Here is a 16,797-nt window from a genome sequence, read left to right as displayed (position 1 = left end):
TGAGGAAGGGAAGTCGGGCTACTGTGGCAGGAGAGAGAAAGGGTGAAAATGATGGAGGAAATGATGAGATCTTTTTTCAGGATTTTTCTTTATTATATTTTTCTTATTTTTATCTATTTTTTTCATATAGTTTTCATTATAAATTTTATATTTCATGTATAGTTAGTTTTAAATTAAAAAAAATAAAAAAATTCAAAAAAAAGAAAAAAGATGAGATGTCCCTTTCCTGTATCTTGCTGATTATCAGGACATGAGCACCCCAAACTATCATATTTACAAGACTGCAACCTAGTCCGACCGCTAATACCAGCATTCATTTTTTTTTTTATTAATTATCATAATTTTATGTTAAATTTCATTTAATTTTTTTAAAAATGTCTAGTATCATTTGTTTGGTGTTTTGAATCAAATATTTTAAAGAAAAATAAGCATTTTATTTAATTTTTTACGTTATATAAGAAAAAATTGAAAAAAAAATCATTTTTAAAAAAATGTAAATACATGTGGCAGGCTCAGGTTGGCTTTCATTTCAATAAACCCGCCTGTAAGCTAGCTTTATTGATTTGCCATAGAAGACACTGAGGTGGAACAATAACAGAGCAGCTCAAAACCATACTTTCATATATTTGTGCGCATGAAAACCAAAAAGATTAGAAATTCTAGAAGACCTTTGTGACTTGGAGTGAGAAAAGAGAAATTGAGAAGAAATGACCTGACACTTTCATTAATGGTATACTACCTCTGATTCTAATTATAAGACCTTGTTTATCTCGTTTGTAGTACAAATAAGATTTTATAATTAGAACTGAAATTAGTATGATGGTATATATACACAATAGTTTAGATATAATTGAATAACAAACTTTACAATTCAACTTAACTTAACAGAATGTTAATCTCTATCCTACACTTGTCAACCTTTGTGATGGGAAAATTGGCAATCTTGTGTTTGATTAAAGTATAATATGCAGGCCATTTTGATTCTATAACAGTATCATCTGCAAATTGCTGTATACAAGCCCAGTCTCTTTGCTACTGCAAAGCAATGGTAACCAATAGTAAATAATTAAAGTATGTTTAAGCTCAAGACACTCGTTTAAAATAATTATTATTAAATGCACACTCCTGGTCAAATAATGCATGCATGGAAGCTCAATTCTTCAAATAATGCATGCATGGAAGCTCAAGTCTTTTTAATGACTATCCTCTTGCAAACACAAGGACAACATTATTAGAAACTTGTTTGATGCTCACTAGATACCGTTTTAACATATCCTGGCGAGATTCAAATATACTATCCCAATCCTTAACATAAAAACTAGTTGACTAATTTGAGTAGATTGAGAAAACTAACTAAGTTAGTTATTTGTAATAAATAGGCGTGTCTTTTCTAAAATATTTTTGTTAATAAAGTATATTGGCCAGAACTACTATTATTACAAGGACTATCTTTAAAAAAATAAATAAATATGAGAGACAAAGTAAATTGGGATCTTATTCTTAAGACACAATAAAAATCAAACAAGCTCTTATATATATATATATTAAGTACTGGAACTAGTATTAAGTATCGAAAGTAATTTATTTAGTTTCTTTGATAGGTCAAAGCCAGATACATAGTTATTACATTCATTCATAGAAAAATATTTGAACGTGTGTTTTGCAAGCGGCCATCCAAAAACATGCTAAAGTAGTTTCTACCTCAAGTAGTCTATTTTTTTTTTTGGAAAAAAATTTGTTTGGTCTTTTACTTTGACCCATTCACACCTTTTGATTGTTGTGATTGAAATTTCAGTTGTTTGGTGTCTTTATTTAACACCTGGCGTGCATGAGAGATTGCAAGTTAAAATAATTCTCTTGATATTCTTTTTTTTGAATTAAGTAAATTACCTCTCTTCTTGTGAATATTTAGAGGATAATAGAAAGTTAAAAACTGCACATCTATATATAATGGGCTGCATTCTGGCCATTAGATATTAAAACTGAGTATATATGGAGAAATGAACATAAAAGGATATATGGAGCATAACTGGATTCGTGACCAATCCCTCAGTCTTGCACACCCTTTGTTACTACCTCCGGTCCTAATTATAGATTTTATTTGTAGACTATAAATAAGGTTTTATAATTAGAACTGAAGCTAATATTACAAATTTAACACCAAAAGCATAGTAATTAACTACTTCAAGAAACTTAACAACATTGGTATACTTGAAGGGTTCATCCTCCGTACAGATCAATATAATTATTAAGCCTTTAAAAGCAACATGTGTGGAATCCAGAGTAGTGAATCTTGTACAACCTAGGATTTTCTTGTATTTGTTGAGCATGTTTTGTCGCCCTACAACCTTGATCATTCCTGTATATGCACCGATAGTATTTTCTGCCGATAAAATCCCATATATAGGAATCCATGAGTTGTTTAAATGTTTATAAATTTCGCATTAACACCCAACTTACATAAATAAAAGCTGAACTAGCGGGGAGCAATAAATTAAAGTGGATAGGTTTATTATCCCAGAAAAAACTTGCATTTATACAAGTCAATATAACCCTTTAATTTGTACGTACAGTTTATGAAATTACCTTGGGTGCGTGCAATTGAGGATCGTCTTCTCACCATACTCCCTCCATTCATGAAAATCTTTTGCACTCGGTAATATCGCCGTCCATGTTGGTTGAATATTTCTGCAACAGATTCATCGTACAATCAGATTATGCTTTGATATTTTAAGAAAAGCAATAGGAAAATCTACAAATGATTCTGCGTAATAATACCCAAAAGGAAAACGCGCGCGCGCGCGCACTTGTTACCTGGGGTTTGTGTGCTCGTCTTTTCCCAGAAACAGCTGGTTCATATGACCCTCTATAACTTGGACTCCGAAATCTCCAGTAGTTTCGACATCACTTAGGAACTTGATCATGAAATTCTCATAGGCAAGCAGCATAGTTCTCCTCAGTGAAGTCGTAATGACATTTCTAAGGTGGTCATCAAAGATAAACCATGGAGACTGGTTCTCACAAATCTTCTCAAACTGCAACTTAAAGAGCTCAAACCTGTCTCTGGCAAGTTGGGATTGAACAAGTGTCCCCTCAGAGTCCATAATGTTCAACAGTTCAAGCACTCTATCCCAAGAACTTCACTGGTAAGTCTCACGGTATTGGTTCACCTTTAAAATGTGTTTGTGCATCCAATGGCCACCTAACAGGTCTGCAAGTTCACTGTTCATGGCATTTTGAACTATGTATCTTATATTGTTCATCATGAAAAAAGAGCACAGAGCTGGGTCATTATCATAGATCTTAGAGTTAGCCTCCAGATTGGTCTCCAGCAAATCCACAATCCGAAGCATTTGCTCAGATAAAGCGGGAGACGAGCACGATGATGGCAGCGATGAAACAAGGGTGCCCTCGAAAGCTCTTTCGAGTTGCTGCCGACATTGGCAAGCAGCTCTTAGGTAGTTCATTACATAACGGTTTGTCGGATGAAGCCCACCTCTGCTGGCTCTTGCTAGCTGCGTGCCATGGAATGAAAATATTATGGGCATATATAATAACTAGTATTTAATTATTTAAGAGCTTAGGTATTTTTTTGAGGTGCATCAACATTAATTAGAAATCAGTTTCAATGCTCGTCATCTTGATGAGTATTCTAAACTCATCAGATTTCGATCGTATATATCTTATTTGAATAGTTCAAATTTAAAATATTTAATTAATTATTTTTAAATAGAAAAAATTATTTTATGAAAGAACGATAGTTAAGAGATTATTTATATTTTAAATTATATACATATTAAAATAATTATTTTGAATAAAAAAAATAAAAAAAATTAAATCTAAATCATTCAAATAAAATATAGATGATTTAGGTTTAATTCCCATTAAATTTTGCGTAGGCAAGTTTGATTCCTAATGCATTTAAACTTCGGCAAAAATGCCGAGTATATTCCCCCACCCAATTCTTCCCTCTCACAACCAACCTCACCGTCTCACAATTTCGCGGCGATGATTTGATCAGATCGGATTGTACGTGATCCTCGAAGCAGTAGCCGATCGAGTAGAGATGGATGGACCACAACATTGGCGAGCAGCGGGACAACTGGAACACCCGCCTCCTCAACTCCATCACCCTCGCCGGATCTACCCTGGCTCCCGCTTTCAAGACACAGCTTGCGGAGGAGCAACTCAACACTACGGGGCTCTTCTGGAAGCTCCAGAACGAGATGGAGATGAAGCTCTCACGATCGGAATTAAAAGTCAGCGACAAGGAGGTTAAGGACACGATGGCCAAGGTTCTGGCTCTTCATAAAGCTTACCCACGTCCTCTTTTGGGAGCAGTGATGGGAAAATTTCCAACAAGTTCGAGTTTGCAACTTGGTGGCCATCTTATTCATCAAAGAGAACCGCCTTAAGATCGAAGGAAGCGAAGAATGAATGGAGTGAGGGACTAGAGATGGAAGCAAGAGATGATGGGAGAAGCTCGTAATTTTACGCGTCATTATATGAAGCATATAATTTCATAAAGCGAAAAAATGATCAGAACGGGTAAATGCAAATCAGGCATGGAGACTCGTGTGTATTTACCTTTGCCGGGTCTTAAAGAATCAGATTCTCTAGCTCTATGAAGACCCTTTGATTGCTTCTCCGAGTCTTTTACTCGCTGCGATAGCTTCATCGTGGAGAAACTCACAAATCTTATTACGGAACAGTGATTCCGTGTCAGGCAAAATCTCCTCCAATGTGTCCAAAACGTCGACAATTCTGAACAAACGCTCCGGTGATAGCGTTGTGGTCGAAACGGTTTTGGCGCAATTCAATAGCTGTGTCGTTATTCCCCGACAAACTTCCATGAAGGACAGTTCGTCCCGACGAGAGAGCGCCGAGAAGACGACACTGCAGGCATGCCGTTCCTGAGGAAACAGCGTCTTAACGACGAAGTGACAAGCTTTTGTCCATTCTTGGATGTCGTTTTTGGGAGTTTTCATCGGCAACCTGTGGACTTCATTGATGCTGAGATTCTGAAACCCGGTAGTAGTCATCTTGTCGTTTAAGAACTGTTTTCGCCAAGGGACAAAAGCGTCGTAACACTCTTCAACTAACCCAGAAGCGATTGCGTCCTTGAGTTTGGACTCAAAATCTGAAGGGTAAACGAGTCTCTCAGGATTTTCTTTGTCATTCACAATTCCCAGCTGAGTGGAACACAATTGTTTTCGGAGATCGGAAGCACGAGTATCAATTTTTATTGCCACGTTCTCCTGGAGGGCAGTAATACAACTAACAGTCTCCAATGGAGAATCTAAACTCCAATGGAGGGCAGTAATACAATATTGTTCAACATATCCATGCAAATAAAGGAAAGAACTTTTAAATTCCCATCAAAATGGAATTTCTTTTCTGCATGATTCTCTCTCTGGGTTTTGGACTCTTCCATTGATGGAAGTTTATATGGCAAAAACAAGTTTTACCAACATCCGTTCGGCCTGGTCTGAGGCAAAAGCTGAGCTGATTATGACACAGCTGTACACTCCCTTGCCCCACTCTCTTTGTCTGTTTGTGTGCCTTCAAATGAGATCAATCATATTATTGAAGTTGTAAAGCTTCGGAAGGGAATGCAACATAGGGCGTTAGGTTTTGAGTATTCAGGCGCATCATTTCTTCTTTTTCCACCAACTCTCTCTTTTCTCTCTTCATCTTTCTTTCTCTTTAGAAGTTCTAAAAACAAATATAGTCATTAGCTAAAAATAAAAAAAGTCAAAACACAAAAAGAACAGTCACCGAAGCTCTAACGGCTAGCCACCCATAAGGTCACTGGATCTAAGAGTGCTACGATGGCAATATTTAAAAAAAGAATATTGAAGGACGTTTGTGTAATTTTGTAAGATTTAAATATTTTAAAATGCTACAAGAGGTCTGAATTAGGATTTGGAAATTTGCCCGCATTTATTTGTCCTTTAACAAATTCTAGGGTTTTTTTTTCTATTTTATAAAGCATCACTGTTTTTTTAATCTCAATTTATCCGAAAAAGGATCTGACTAAATTATTTATTACCCAGAATCATCCGTAGATTTTCCTATTGGTTTTCTTACTACTCTTGTGCGACTGCTATATAAAAGTAGTCATCGAAACTTTAAAAATAAAAGTAATCAATAGTTAAATTAAAGTAGTCAATAGCTATATGAAAGCAGTCATCGGGAATAAGGATAGTGCTGTCATTTCATAATATTTTAAAATTTTAAAATAGTACAAAGAGTCTAATTTGAGATTTTGAAATTCATTCACCCTAATTTATTCTTTAGCATTTTTGAAAGTATTTTGATGTCTTTCTTCCTATAAAATACTAGTACTAATAAGATGTCATCGTATACAATGGGGTGGCAACTTTTGTGAAGTAGAGGTTAGGAAAAACTATTTCGATACGTTTGACAATAACATTATTAACACTGTTGAAATTCTCTCCTCACTTTAATTATATATCTTTTATATCTAAAAATGATTATTCTGTGTTCTATATAGTACCTCTGTTACATAATATAGAACCCAATTGATTAATTTGGGAAGATTAAAAAAATTAGTTAAATTTGTTATTTATAATAGATAGGTGTTTTCTTCTCTAAAACACCCTTACGAATCATGTGTGTTAGTTAAATTATTATTTAATAAAATATTTAACATGTGCAACTATTGTAGAGATTATTTTATATAAAAAAAATAGATAAATATGAGAGACAAAATAAATTAGGACCTTGTATTTAGGATCAAATTAAATATCAAACTAGTTCTTATATTAAATACTGAAGGCAGCATATTTAAAGGAAACTAATATTTTCCTTTACCGCCTGTTTCAGAGGGAAAAATGTAACGATGATTATTTAAATTTGTTTAGAAACTAGAACATAATTAAGAAAAATTGATGCACAGACTTGGTCAAAAAAGATATTTTTTGAAAAAAAATTTAAGGTATAGCGATTGATCTTAACTGCATTTCTTAACTCACATGAAATCCTCATTTTTTTAATCATATAATTCACGCATTTATTGCCTTTTATTTAAACTCACAATCTCATGTTTAGAAAAATTCATTACGTTGCGAGAGAGATGGGCCCACCCTTTTCATGGCATGAGAATCTTTCCGAGGCAGCAAGCAAGGATGAAGAGATCTATAGCCATTAGTCAAGGCGTCTTCGTGTTTGAAAGTTGGAAAAACTCGACAACCGCCCAGGACGTATAGATTTTACGATGTCTGAGAATAGATTTTATGTGTTCTCTCTCAGCAAAATTTGTCTAGTCAACATCCGTTACGCGTTTTCTCTGACTGCTACAAAAAATTATTAATATAGAAAAGAAAAAACCATTTTGAGGTACCTATATTTTTTTTTAATTTGTAATTTGGTACATATATGTTTTTTCTCTTAATTAAATATTTAATTTTGTCTTATTAACATCTTTAACCCACGTATAGAGACTAAAAATGGTAATAGAATAAAGTTATAAGAGCTAATGTTGCTAAAAAATAAAATGAAATGATTTAATTAAGAAAAAAGCACATAGATACCAACTTAAAAATTAAGAGAAAGTATAAGTACCTTTAATATGATTTTTTTTTCAAAAATTTATTTAAAAATAAGGTTAAATTATACAAAATTTTCTTAAAACTTTATGTCATTTGTGAATCATCTGATTAACTTTTGAAACTTTATCATAAACATGTCTCAATTTAACAATATCACTATTTATTTGCTAATAGTGACTTAAATTTTAAAAAAAATTAGCTAAACATAACTCAAAATTTGAGAAGATTATAGTCATACAGAAATAACATTTAAGAAATATAAAATTCATAGTTTGGGATTACATGTATATTCTTGGAAGTTTGGAGATTCCTCAGTATTAAATTCTAATCAGAAGTTATTAAGAAAAATTATATACACCCGAGAATTTTATGCAATTTAAAGTTAGAATAATAAAAAAATGTATGCAACTCTAAATCATATACTTTGAGGCTACGCAATCTTGCTGTGAGGCGATTAAACAAGCCCTGGATTTGTATTGTTTTTGGTCGGGAAAAGAATTAAATCGTACTAAATCTTCATCAATTTTTAGCCCAAATATTCCTCATCTGAAAATTCAGTTGTCAAGTTCATGCAAGTTTGTTTTTCTGCTCGACTAGCTACGAAAATATTTGGATACTTTACATATTTTGGCAGGAATAAATTTCACATCTGCAACCATGTTCTTTCTACATGATTAAAAGTAGACTTGTAGCTTGGAAAGCTCACCTTCTCTTGTCTGCATCACTACAAACAAGAAAAAATAGTGAACTACCAATATTAGTGCCTCTGATCGAGGTTATGGATTTTGTGGCAAAGCAAGTACTTAATTACCGCTCCTGATTAATTAAGGAGAAAATGATAATAAAATACCTTCTGAATTTCAAAATGACAAATAAGGCATCTGAATAAACAAAATGACAAATAAGGCACTAGGTATCAATATGAAATTTTGATTTTTGGTCTCAAAACATATTGCAAAACCCATTGAAAAAGTAGTGACTTTCACTATGAAAGTTATAAATCCCACTATGTGTTTTGTAAAATTCAGCATGGAATTATATTTTTTTTTTATAGAGAAGTTGCCCAACCCCTCAGAACAGGTTGTAAAACCCATTGATCAAGTAGTAAATCTCACTATGAAAGTTGTAAATCTCATCATGTGTTTGTAAAATTCGGCAAAACTTACCCAGCCCTTCAAAACATGTTGCAAAACTTATTGACGAAGTAGTAACTCTTGCTATGAAAGCTGTAAATCCCACTATATGTTTTGTAAAATTCAAAATCAAAATTCCAGATTGGTAGATGATGCCTTCTTTGTCCTTTTGTTTATTCGGATGCCTTATTTACCTCTTCATTTAGAATCCACGCAGTTATTAGTTCTATTGTAAAAAACAACTGATTATCTGAAATACCCTTACAGATGTGTCCTGTTAATAATTGGGAATTGAATTGTGCCTGTACTTGGTTCCCAGAATCTTAAGTTATTAACTAAGCTTTGTTGCTGGCTGCACTGCCACCAAATTCATTCTCCTTGATTTATTTGTTGCTTTTCAGCCTCTGCAACACAAGAGCTACGAGTAAGCAAACACATCTTCTCCACGCCGATGGAAAGAAACACAGGGCAAAAGCTCGGGCATTCCATGCTGCAAAGCAACAACCAACTCAGATGGACGCATCTTCTCCGGATGCAAAGCTTCCAGTGGAGCAAGCTTCCAATGATAAGGTCCAACTCAACAATAATGGACAGCAGACAAAATTGCAAGATCCATCTGAACACAATAACTTGAAATCGGGGGATGAAATCTCTCAATCAAATAAAAAGAGGAAATCTGATGTGGCGGAGGATGACCCTAACAGGAAAAAGGGCAGGGATGACAATTCAGGTGAGTTGGGAAATGGGGAAGTAGTTCAGGCTGAAGGAGCAGAGGCTGGGAGAAAAGAAGATCGTTTGAAGAAAGAAACGATGGTTAATGACAAGAAGAACATAAAGTGGAAGAAGTTTATCAAATCAGAGTTGAAATCTGTAAGTATCTGTGGATTCAGAGTGATATGTGTGCTTATTTTGTGTTTTATTTTGGACGATGCGCAGTTCTTATCCTCATAGTGAGCTTGAGATTGTATGCATGGACCTTCTGTCCTCTCCGATGAATTTCCTTTAAATATGCCTTTTCCGAGTGAGGGGTAAATTTTAGCGAATTTAGTTTGCCTATGTTTTGTATGCCTGTTTGTGCACTTACATGTGCTTTCCTTTTCCTGGGAAGCAGCATCCTGATGGAAAATTGAAGATGAAGAAGTTGAGAAAACATGTCTTGAAAGCCTTGCAGGAATCTGGCGTTGAAGTTGATGAAACTGAACTTAGTGAGGCACTTGAGCATAAGGTTGGCCCATTCGATTGTATTTATGTTCATTTATCTCTTACCAATTACATGTGTTTCTTATGAAATTTCGTATGGTGACAGATAAATTCGAGTTCCAGATTTGCAGTTGAGAAGAAGTATGTGCGTTTGGTGGCCAGGGATGGTGACTAGTTGCAACCTTGTAAGCTGGAATCCCTGGCTTTTATTTGGTGATATTTTGCTATTGTTTAGACGTTAATTGATATCGTTTAGAATTGAAAGGAGGCGGGTCCATTTTTGCGTCTAAACCTACTGAGGAAGTGAAGGAGGACGAGGTTGTTTTAATTTATTTTTTAAGCCTCCCCCGTCTCCCTTTACAAAAAAATTTTGCAGGAACAAATTGATTATTATTATGCAATTGTATTCAGTTGTTGTATAAAATGATTTTGAATCACTGAAAGGAAATTTCCTTTGTTGTTTATTGTTTATTATCACCATTGTTGTGATATTTTTTTATTTCTAAATTCAGTAAAAGTTTAAGATGATTTTAATCGACTTTTTTTTGTTTGGGGGGGGGGGGGGGAATCACCCATGACTAGGCAAATGATGCGCCCTTGAAATTGAGTTCTTGCTTCTTACGGCTTGCGCAATGGCATGCTTCCAAGGGATTACTGACTTGGCCGAAAGTTCCTATATCGATTCTAAAGAGAGAAATAACATCCGCGTCTTAGTTTCGCTTGATGCATTATATTCCTCTCGTTCTAAATATGGGATACTTTTTGTAGTATAATTTTACACTGTAAAAGGGATTTTATATTTAAGACTAGAGGAGTACATATTTTTACAAGGATATAAAGTGGAATGAAGTGCTACCGGTAGATATAAAACTCATTTGATTTTTATTTTAGTTTTAAATATGAGACTTCAATTTATTTTTTCTTTTATATTTATTTAATTTTTTTTCAAGATAGTACTTCTAATAATAATAATTCTAATTCATAAATTTGATTGGTAAGGATATTTTAAGAAAGACAACACATGTTTATTATAAATAACTAACTTAATTTATTTTCTTAATTTACTTAAATTATTCAACTAGTTTTTATATTTAGGACTGAAAGTAGTAATAGATATCGTTTCGTCTCAATAGAAAAAGGAAAACGAATATTTTTCTCCTTCATATCAGAAATAATTAAGCACGAAAAAGCTTTTTGTTTTTTAAATTGAAAAAAGCAGAAGCCTCGAGGTAGTTTTCTTAATTCTACATATTTTTCATGTCAACAATATAAACGGGAAAATGGCATGAAAAATGATTGTTGGAATTTAAAATTTTCAAATTATGACCTCAAAATAAGAAAAATTCTCCTATTCATACATGATTAAATAGAGATTTTGGTTTTTTAAAAAAATTATAAAAATCCCCCTCACTGCCCTTCGGCATATCCAGCATCTTGAACTATTTTTTTCTAGTGTATATCCAGTATCCGAAAGTATTATATGATATATCTAGCATCTTAAAGTAGTTTTCAGGTGCTTTGAAAGTACTCTTTTGCCTTAAAATGCATTAAAAAGATATTTTAGGGTATTGGACGTATTTTTCAACAAGTTCATGCAAATTTGAAAAATGCAATTAACTGTATCCAAATCCACAAAATTAAATAAATAATATAGCATAGATGACAAAATATGAATATATTATCTACAAAGTAATAATAAAATAAAGATGAAAATCATTAAAGTAATAATTATATATAAATAAAATTTAACACGGATAAATAACAATATATTTGAATATCATGACCTCCATATTTGATTAAAAAATACAAATTAGAAAAGGCCAATCCACAAGTTAAGTGGGTTGGGCTAAACTTGGTTCATTTTCGAATGGGTTGCAATTTTCACAACCAATCCAAGTTAAAAAGTTAGGCCCATGTACGTTGAAAATTCTATAAATTTAAGTGAAAATATCTTAATATGGAAAAAACAGATATTAATTTTTTTGAAATTTTATTTTAATATAAATAATATTTTTGTTTCAATTTCTTAAACTGTTGTCATTGAGAGATTATGAACAAATTCCTTCAAAGACGGCAGTTTCTTTCCCTTTTTTATGAATAAGTATAGCTTGAATAAGATATAAAACAAATTAAAGTTGAAAGAACTAAATTAAAACATGAGCCAGAAGACCAGATCTACGTAAGGTTAAAGGGTGTTATGTCAAAGTGGATTACAAATCAACAGACTACTTACTCCGCAAGAATACAAGGTTGCCAAATATCTCCTACGAAATCAAGAGTGAAAAATTTAGCATCAAACATAATCAAATGAACATATCTCACAGGAAGTACACGATGTGTGCTCAGCCACAAACTAATGCATGTGATTATTTATTACAAATGTCATATAAACATCTTTGTTTTTGTTGGTTTTGAAATATGTCTTTCTTCTTCAGCTACGCAATGAAATTCATAGGACTCTTAACCAAACTCAGTGGGCTGGTGATACATGAATATCTATACAGGCTGGAGACTTACGAGATACAGAAATGGATCCCAAGGCCCAGATATTAGCACTTGTAGAGCAAGGCAAGGAGACATGCCTGCTCATAATCTGCACCATGTGTTCACTCACTTTCCTTCCTCTGGGATCCTACGTTGTGTTTTTTGAATCCCATGTCTTATATTAATTACTACCTATGTTTCTTATTATTTTCTCTCTGATCTTAGATGTAAGATCTATTTTCACTACAAAATAAATTTTATATTTAGGATTGGAGGAGTAAAAGTTTATTTAACTTTTAATTTGATCCTAAATATAATACTTTAATTCATTTTTTTTTCATATTTATTCATTTTTTTAAAGTAGTCCTTGTAATAATTATACATATTAAAAGTTTCATCAAATGGTAATTCTAACTAATATACATGATTAGTAAAGATATTTTAGGAAAAACAACACCTATTTATAACTAATAATTAATTTAACTATTTTTTTAATCTTTCTAAATTAATTATTTAAGTCTTATATTAAGAATATGGGGTAGTATTAAGTAGGTAAGTGGAGACTCGTTGGATATGATTTGATTGCACGGTGATGGTAACGATTCAACGTCACACAACAAGACTCCTGGCTGGTCAAACAGCAACCGTTTTATCTGACTGTGACCGTTAGAGTCCAGAAACTAATGATTATGAAAATCTCCTACCAACTTTCAAATCTGTGGCTGGGTGTTTGTCCCCCACAGTCACCCCGTCTCAACCTGGTCAACAACTTAAATTTAATTAATTACTTTTAAAGATTTTTTATTATCATATCTTGTCCCTTAATACTACTTTTAACTAATTTTTTTTTAAAAATAAAAAATACAGCAGCTTCTTACATTAAATATAGATTTTTTTTAAAAAAAAATTGCTTGAGTTTAGAACTTTATTATAAGGTTGGTGATGTCTGGGTATAGACTTTACGCGTTCTCTCTTAGCAAAATTTGTCCAGTCAACATCCGTTACGCGTTTTCTCTGACTGCTACAAAAATTGTTAATATAGAGAGGAAACCTATGGTACTTATATTTTTTTAATTTTTAATCTCGTACCTATATGTTTTTTAATTAAATATTTAATTTTGCCTTATTAACATCTTTAACTTTTGTATATAGACTAAAAATACCAATAGAACAAAGTTATAAGAGCTAATGTTGTTAAAAATAAATAAATGATTTAATTAAAAAAAACACATAGATACTAAATTAAAAATTAAGAGAAAGTATAGATAGGTACCTTCAATATAGTTTTTTCAAAAATTTATTTAAAAATAAGGTTAGATTATACAAAATTTTCTGAAACTTTATGTCATATGTGAATAATCTGATTAACTTTTGAAACCTTATCATAAACATGTCTCAATTTAACAATTATGCAGATAACTCGGGTACTGTTAGTTTATGTTCATTATTTATTTGTTAATAGTGACTTAAATTTTAAGAAAATTATCTAAACATAACTCAAAATTTGAGAAGATTATATTCATACAGAAATAACATTTAAGAAATATAAAATTAATAGTTTGGGATTACATATATATTCTTGAAAGTTTGGAGATTCCTTACTATTAGATTTTAAGTAAAAGTTATTAAGAAAAATTATATACACCCGAGAATTTTATACAATTTAAAGCTTCAACTTTCATTGGTCTTCGAAGATCCTTTTTCGGATCAAATAAGGTTAAAGAAAGCAGTGATGCCTTATAAAATAGGAAAAAAAGCAATAAAACACCCTAGAATTTTTTAAAGGACAAATCAATGTGCTCAAATTTCAAAATCCCAATTCAGATCCCTTCTATCATTTTGAAATTTTCAAATCTTACAAAATTACACATATGTCCTTCACCATTTTTTCTTAAATATTGCCACCGTAGTACCCTTAGTTGGTTTTCTGCCGTCGGAGCTTTGACATTGGTGACCTTGTCAGTGGCTAGCCGCTAGAGTCTTGTTGATACTCTTTTTTTATGTTTTGACTTCTTTTTTTTAGCTAATGACTACATTTGTTTTTAGAACTCCGATGACTATTCTTGTTTATCTATTGATTATTCTAGCATTGCAGTTGACTACTTTTATATATTTTTAAAAATGTGGTAACTATTCTTATCCAGCTATTGACTCTAGTTTCGCTATTAACTACTTTTGTTTCAAAAACTCAAAAAATACATTAAATATTACTGGAAATCTAGTGACCACTTTTTGCTTAGTTATTTACTACTCTTTTGTAGTTAATAATTACATAAAAGTAGTCACCAGGACTTTAAAAATAAAAATAGTCAATAGTTAAATTAAAATTGTCAATAGCTATATAAAAGTAGTCAACGGAAATGAGGACTGCGGTGTCATTTCATAATATTTTAAAATTTTACAATATTACAAGGAGTCTAATTTGGAATTTTGAAATTCACTCACTTTAATTTGTTCTTTAGCATTTTTGAGAGGATTTTGATGCCTTTTTCCTGTAAAATACTAGTACTAACGAGATGTTATCGTATACAATGGGGTGGCAATTTTTGTTAAGTAAAAGTTAAACAATGAAAACAAAAAATATTAAATAATAAATATCACTATGAGAATCAAAGCAAGTCTCCAAAAACACTTAAATAACTTTTATCTTAAAATCTTAGGAAAAACTATTTCGATACGTTTGACAATAATATTGTTAGCGCTGTTGAAATTCTCTCCTCACTTTAATCATATATCTTTTATATCTAAAAATGATTATTCTGTGTTCCATACGCTACCACTGCTGCATAATATAAAGCTCAATTGATTAATTTGGAGATATTAAAATAATTAGTTAAATTTGTTATTTATAATAAATAGGTATTTTTTCTCTAAAACATCCTTACAAATTATGTGTGTTAGCTAAAATTATTATTTAATAAAATATTTAACATGTGTAACTACTACATAAGTTATTTTAAAAAAAATAGATAAGTACGAGGAACAAAATAAATAAGACCTTATATTTAAAATCAAATTAAATGTCAAATTAGTTTTCATATTAAATAGAGAAGGGAGCATGTTTAAAGGAAACTAATCTTTTCCTTTACCGCCTGTTTCAGAGGAAACAATGTAATGATGATTATTTAAATTTGTTTAGAAACTAGAACATAATTAAGAAAATTTGATGCACAGACTTGGCCAAAAAAGATATTTAAAAATAAATAAATTTTAAGGTATAATCTCAGGTCCAGAAAATTAAATAGCTTACATGCACAGTGATGCTCTGACGCATCACCCTCTTGGAAAAGAAGAAAATTAAAATATATGAGAGACGACAAAATTTAATTTATTATAAGTCATGTTTTTTATATCCATTCAGTTAACTTCTCCAATCACACACGAATACTTATTCTTCTATATTTCATGTAGGTTTATAATTAAATATTATTAAATACTAATGTGTAGAAAATAAAACACATCATCATATTTGATTAGAGAAATTAACATAATTGATATAAATAATTTCACGTTATTATTGTCCTACTGATATTGATGTGTTGATGATATTAATTCATCTTGGGGCAATTGACACCTGAAGAGCCTTGTAAGATATTATTATATTTGGTGACCACAAGTTATTGAAATATCAATAAAAAAGCATATTTCTTTATGAAATTTTAAATGATTTGAGTTAACTAAAATGCTCTATATATATTTATTAAAACATTAAAAATTAAGTTCCCAACTGGTTCTTCACTCTCCATACATTATTTCTAGTGTATCTTTGATGTTTTCAATGGTTATTATAAGTTCATAAAAGTAGGTTAGAAATTTTATTAATATTGAAAAACAAAAATAGGTTAAAAAGACAGGAAATATGTCAAGGGGGAATAAAAGGATAACTTTTTTAAGAAAATTTAAGCTGCATATTTAAACTAGTTTATAATTATCAACTTAAATGATGAATAGAAAAAGAATTGGTTGAGAAAAAAACTTTTAATACTCCCTCGGTTCTAAATATAAGACCCTTATACACACTAGTATTAGTATAAGGGTCTTATATTTAGGAACGGAGGAGTATTAAAGAAAACTATATTATACCAACTTAATCTATTTTCAAATCCAACCAATATATATAGCTGTGAATATGATTTGTTAATTGGCATTGAAATTTTAGCTTATCGCTTATTGTAACTTTTCAGATAAAAACCCGATTACAGAAAAGTTGATCCAAACAGACCTAATTGTGTCAATCGAGTTTATAAGCTACTTATAAACTCAAAATAAGTGATGCCAAACAGGCACTCAGTTGGTACGTGTCGATAACATCAAGAATTTCTCTTGGAAACATTAAAAGCCTAATTCAGGGGACAAAAGTACAAATTTACTCGGCCTCATTAATTGCTCCATCGTCACGACTCTCT

The 16,797-nt window shown here is 31.6% G+C and overlaps 1 protein-coding gene across 1 annotated transcript in view; it reads left to right on the top strand.

Moving 5' to 3' along the window:
• The first annotated feature begins 5,448 nt into the window (after nucleotides 1-5,448).
• Nucleotides 5,449-16,797, top strand: part of LOC114752971 (UBP1-associated proteins 1C-like) — a 33,772-nt gene continuing 22,423 nt past the window's right edge. Inside the window, exons 1-3 of the mRNA XM_028941645.1 lie at nucleotides 5,449-5,522; nucleotides 9,109-9,577; nucleotides 9,819-9,932. Of these exons, the coding sequence (XP_028797478.1) occupies nucleotides 5,449-5,522; nucleotides 9,109-9,577; nucleotides 9,819-9,932 (657 nt within the window). The remainder of the gene's footprint in view (nucleotides 5,523-9,108; nucleotides 9,578-9,818; nucleotides 9,933-16,797) is intronic.

Source organism: Neltuma alba, unplaced genomic scaffold (genome assembly GCF_004799145.2).
Source record: "Neltuma alba isolate B1F8T4 unplaced genomic scaffold, ASM479914v2 tig00007624_pilon, whole genome shotgun sequence".
Taxonomy (NCBI): Eukaryota; Viridiplantae; Streptophyta; class Magnoliopsida; order Fabales; family Fabaceae; genus Neltuma; species Neltuma alba.
Note: the sequence above shows the minus strand (reverse complement) of the source record. Positions and strands in the feature narration are given on the sequence as shown.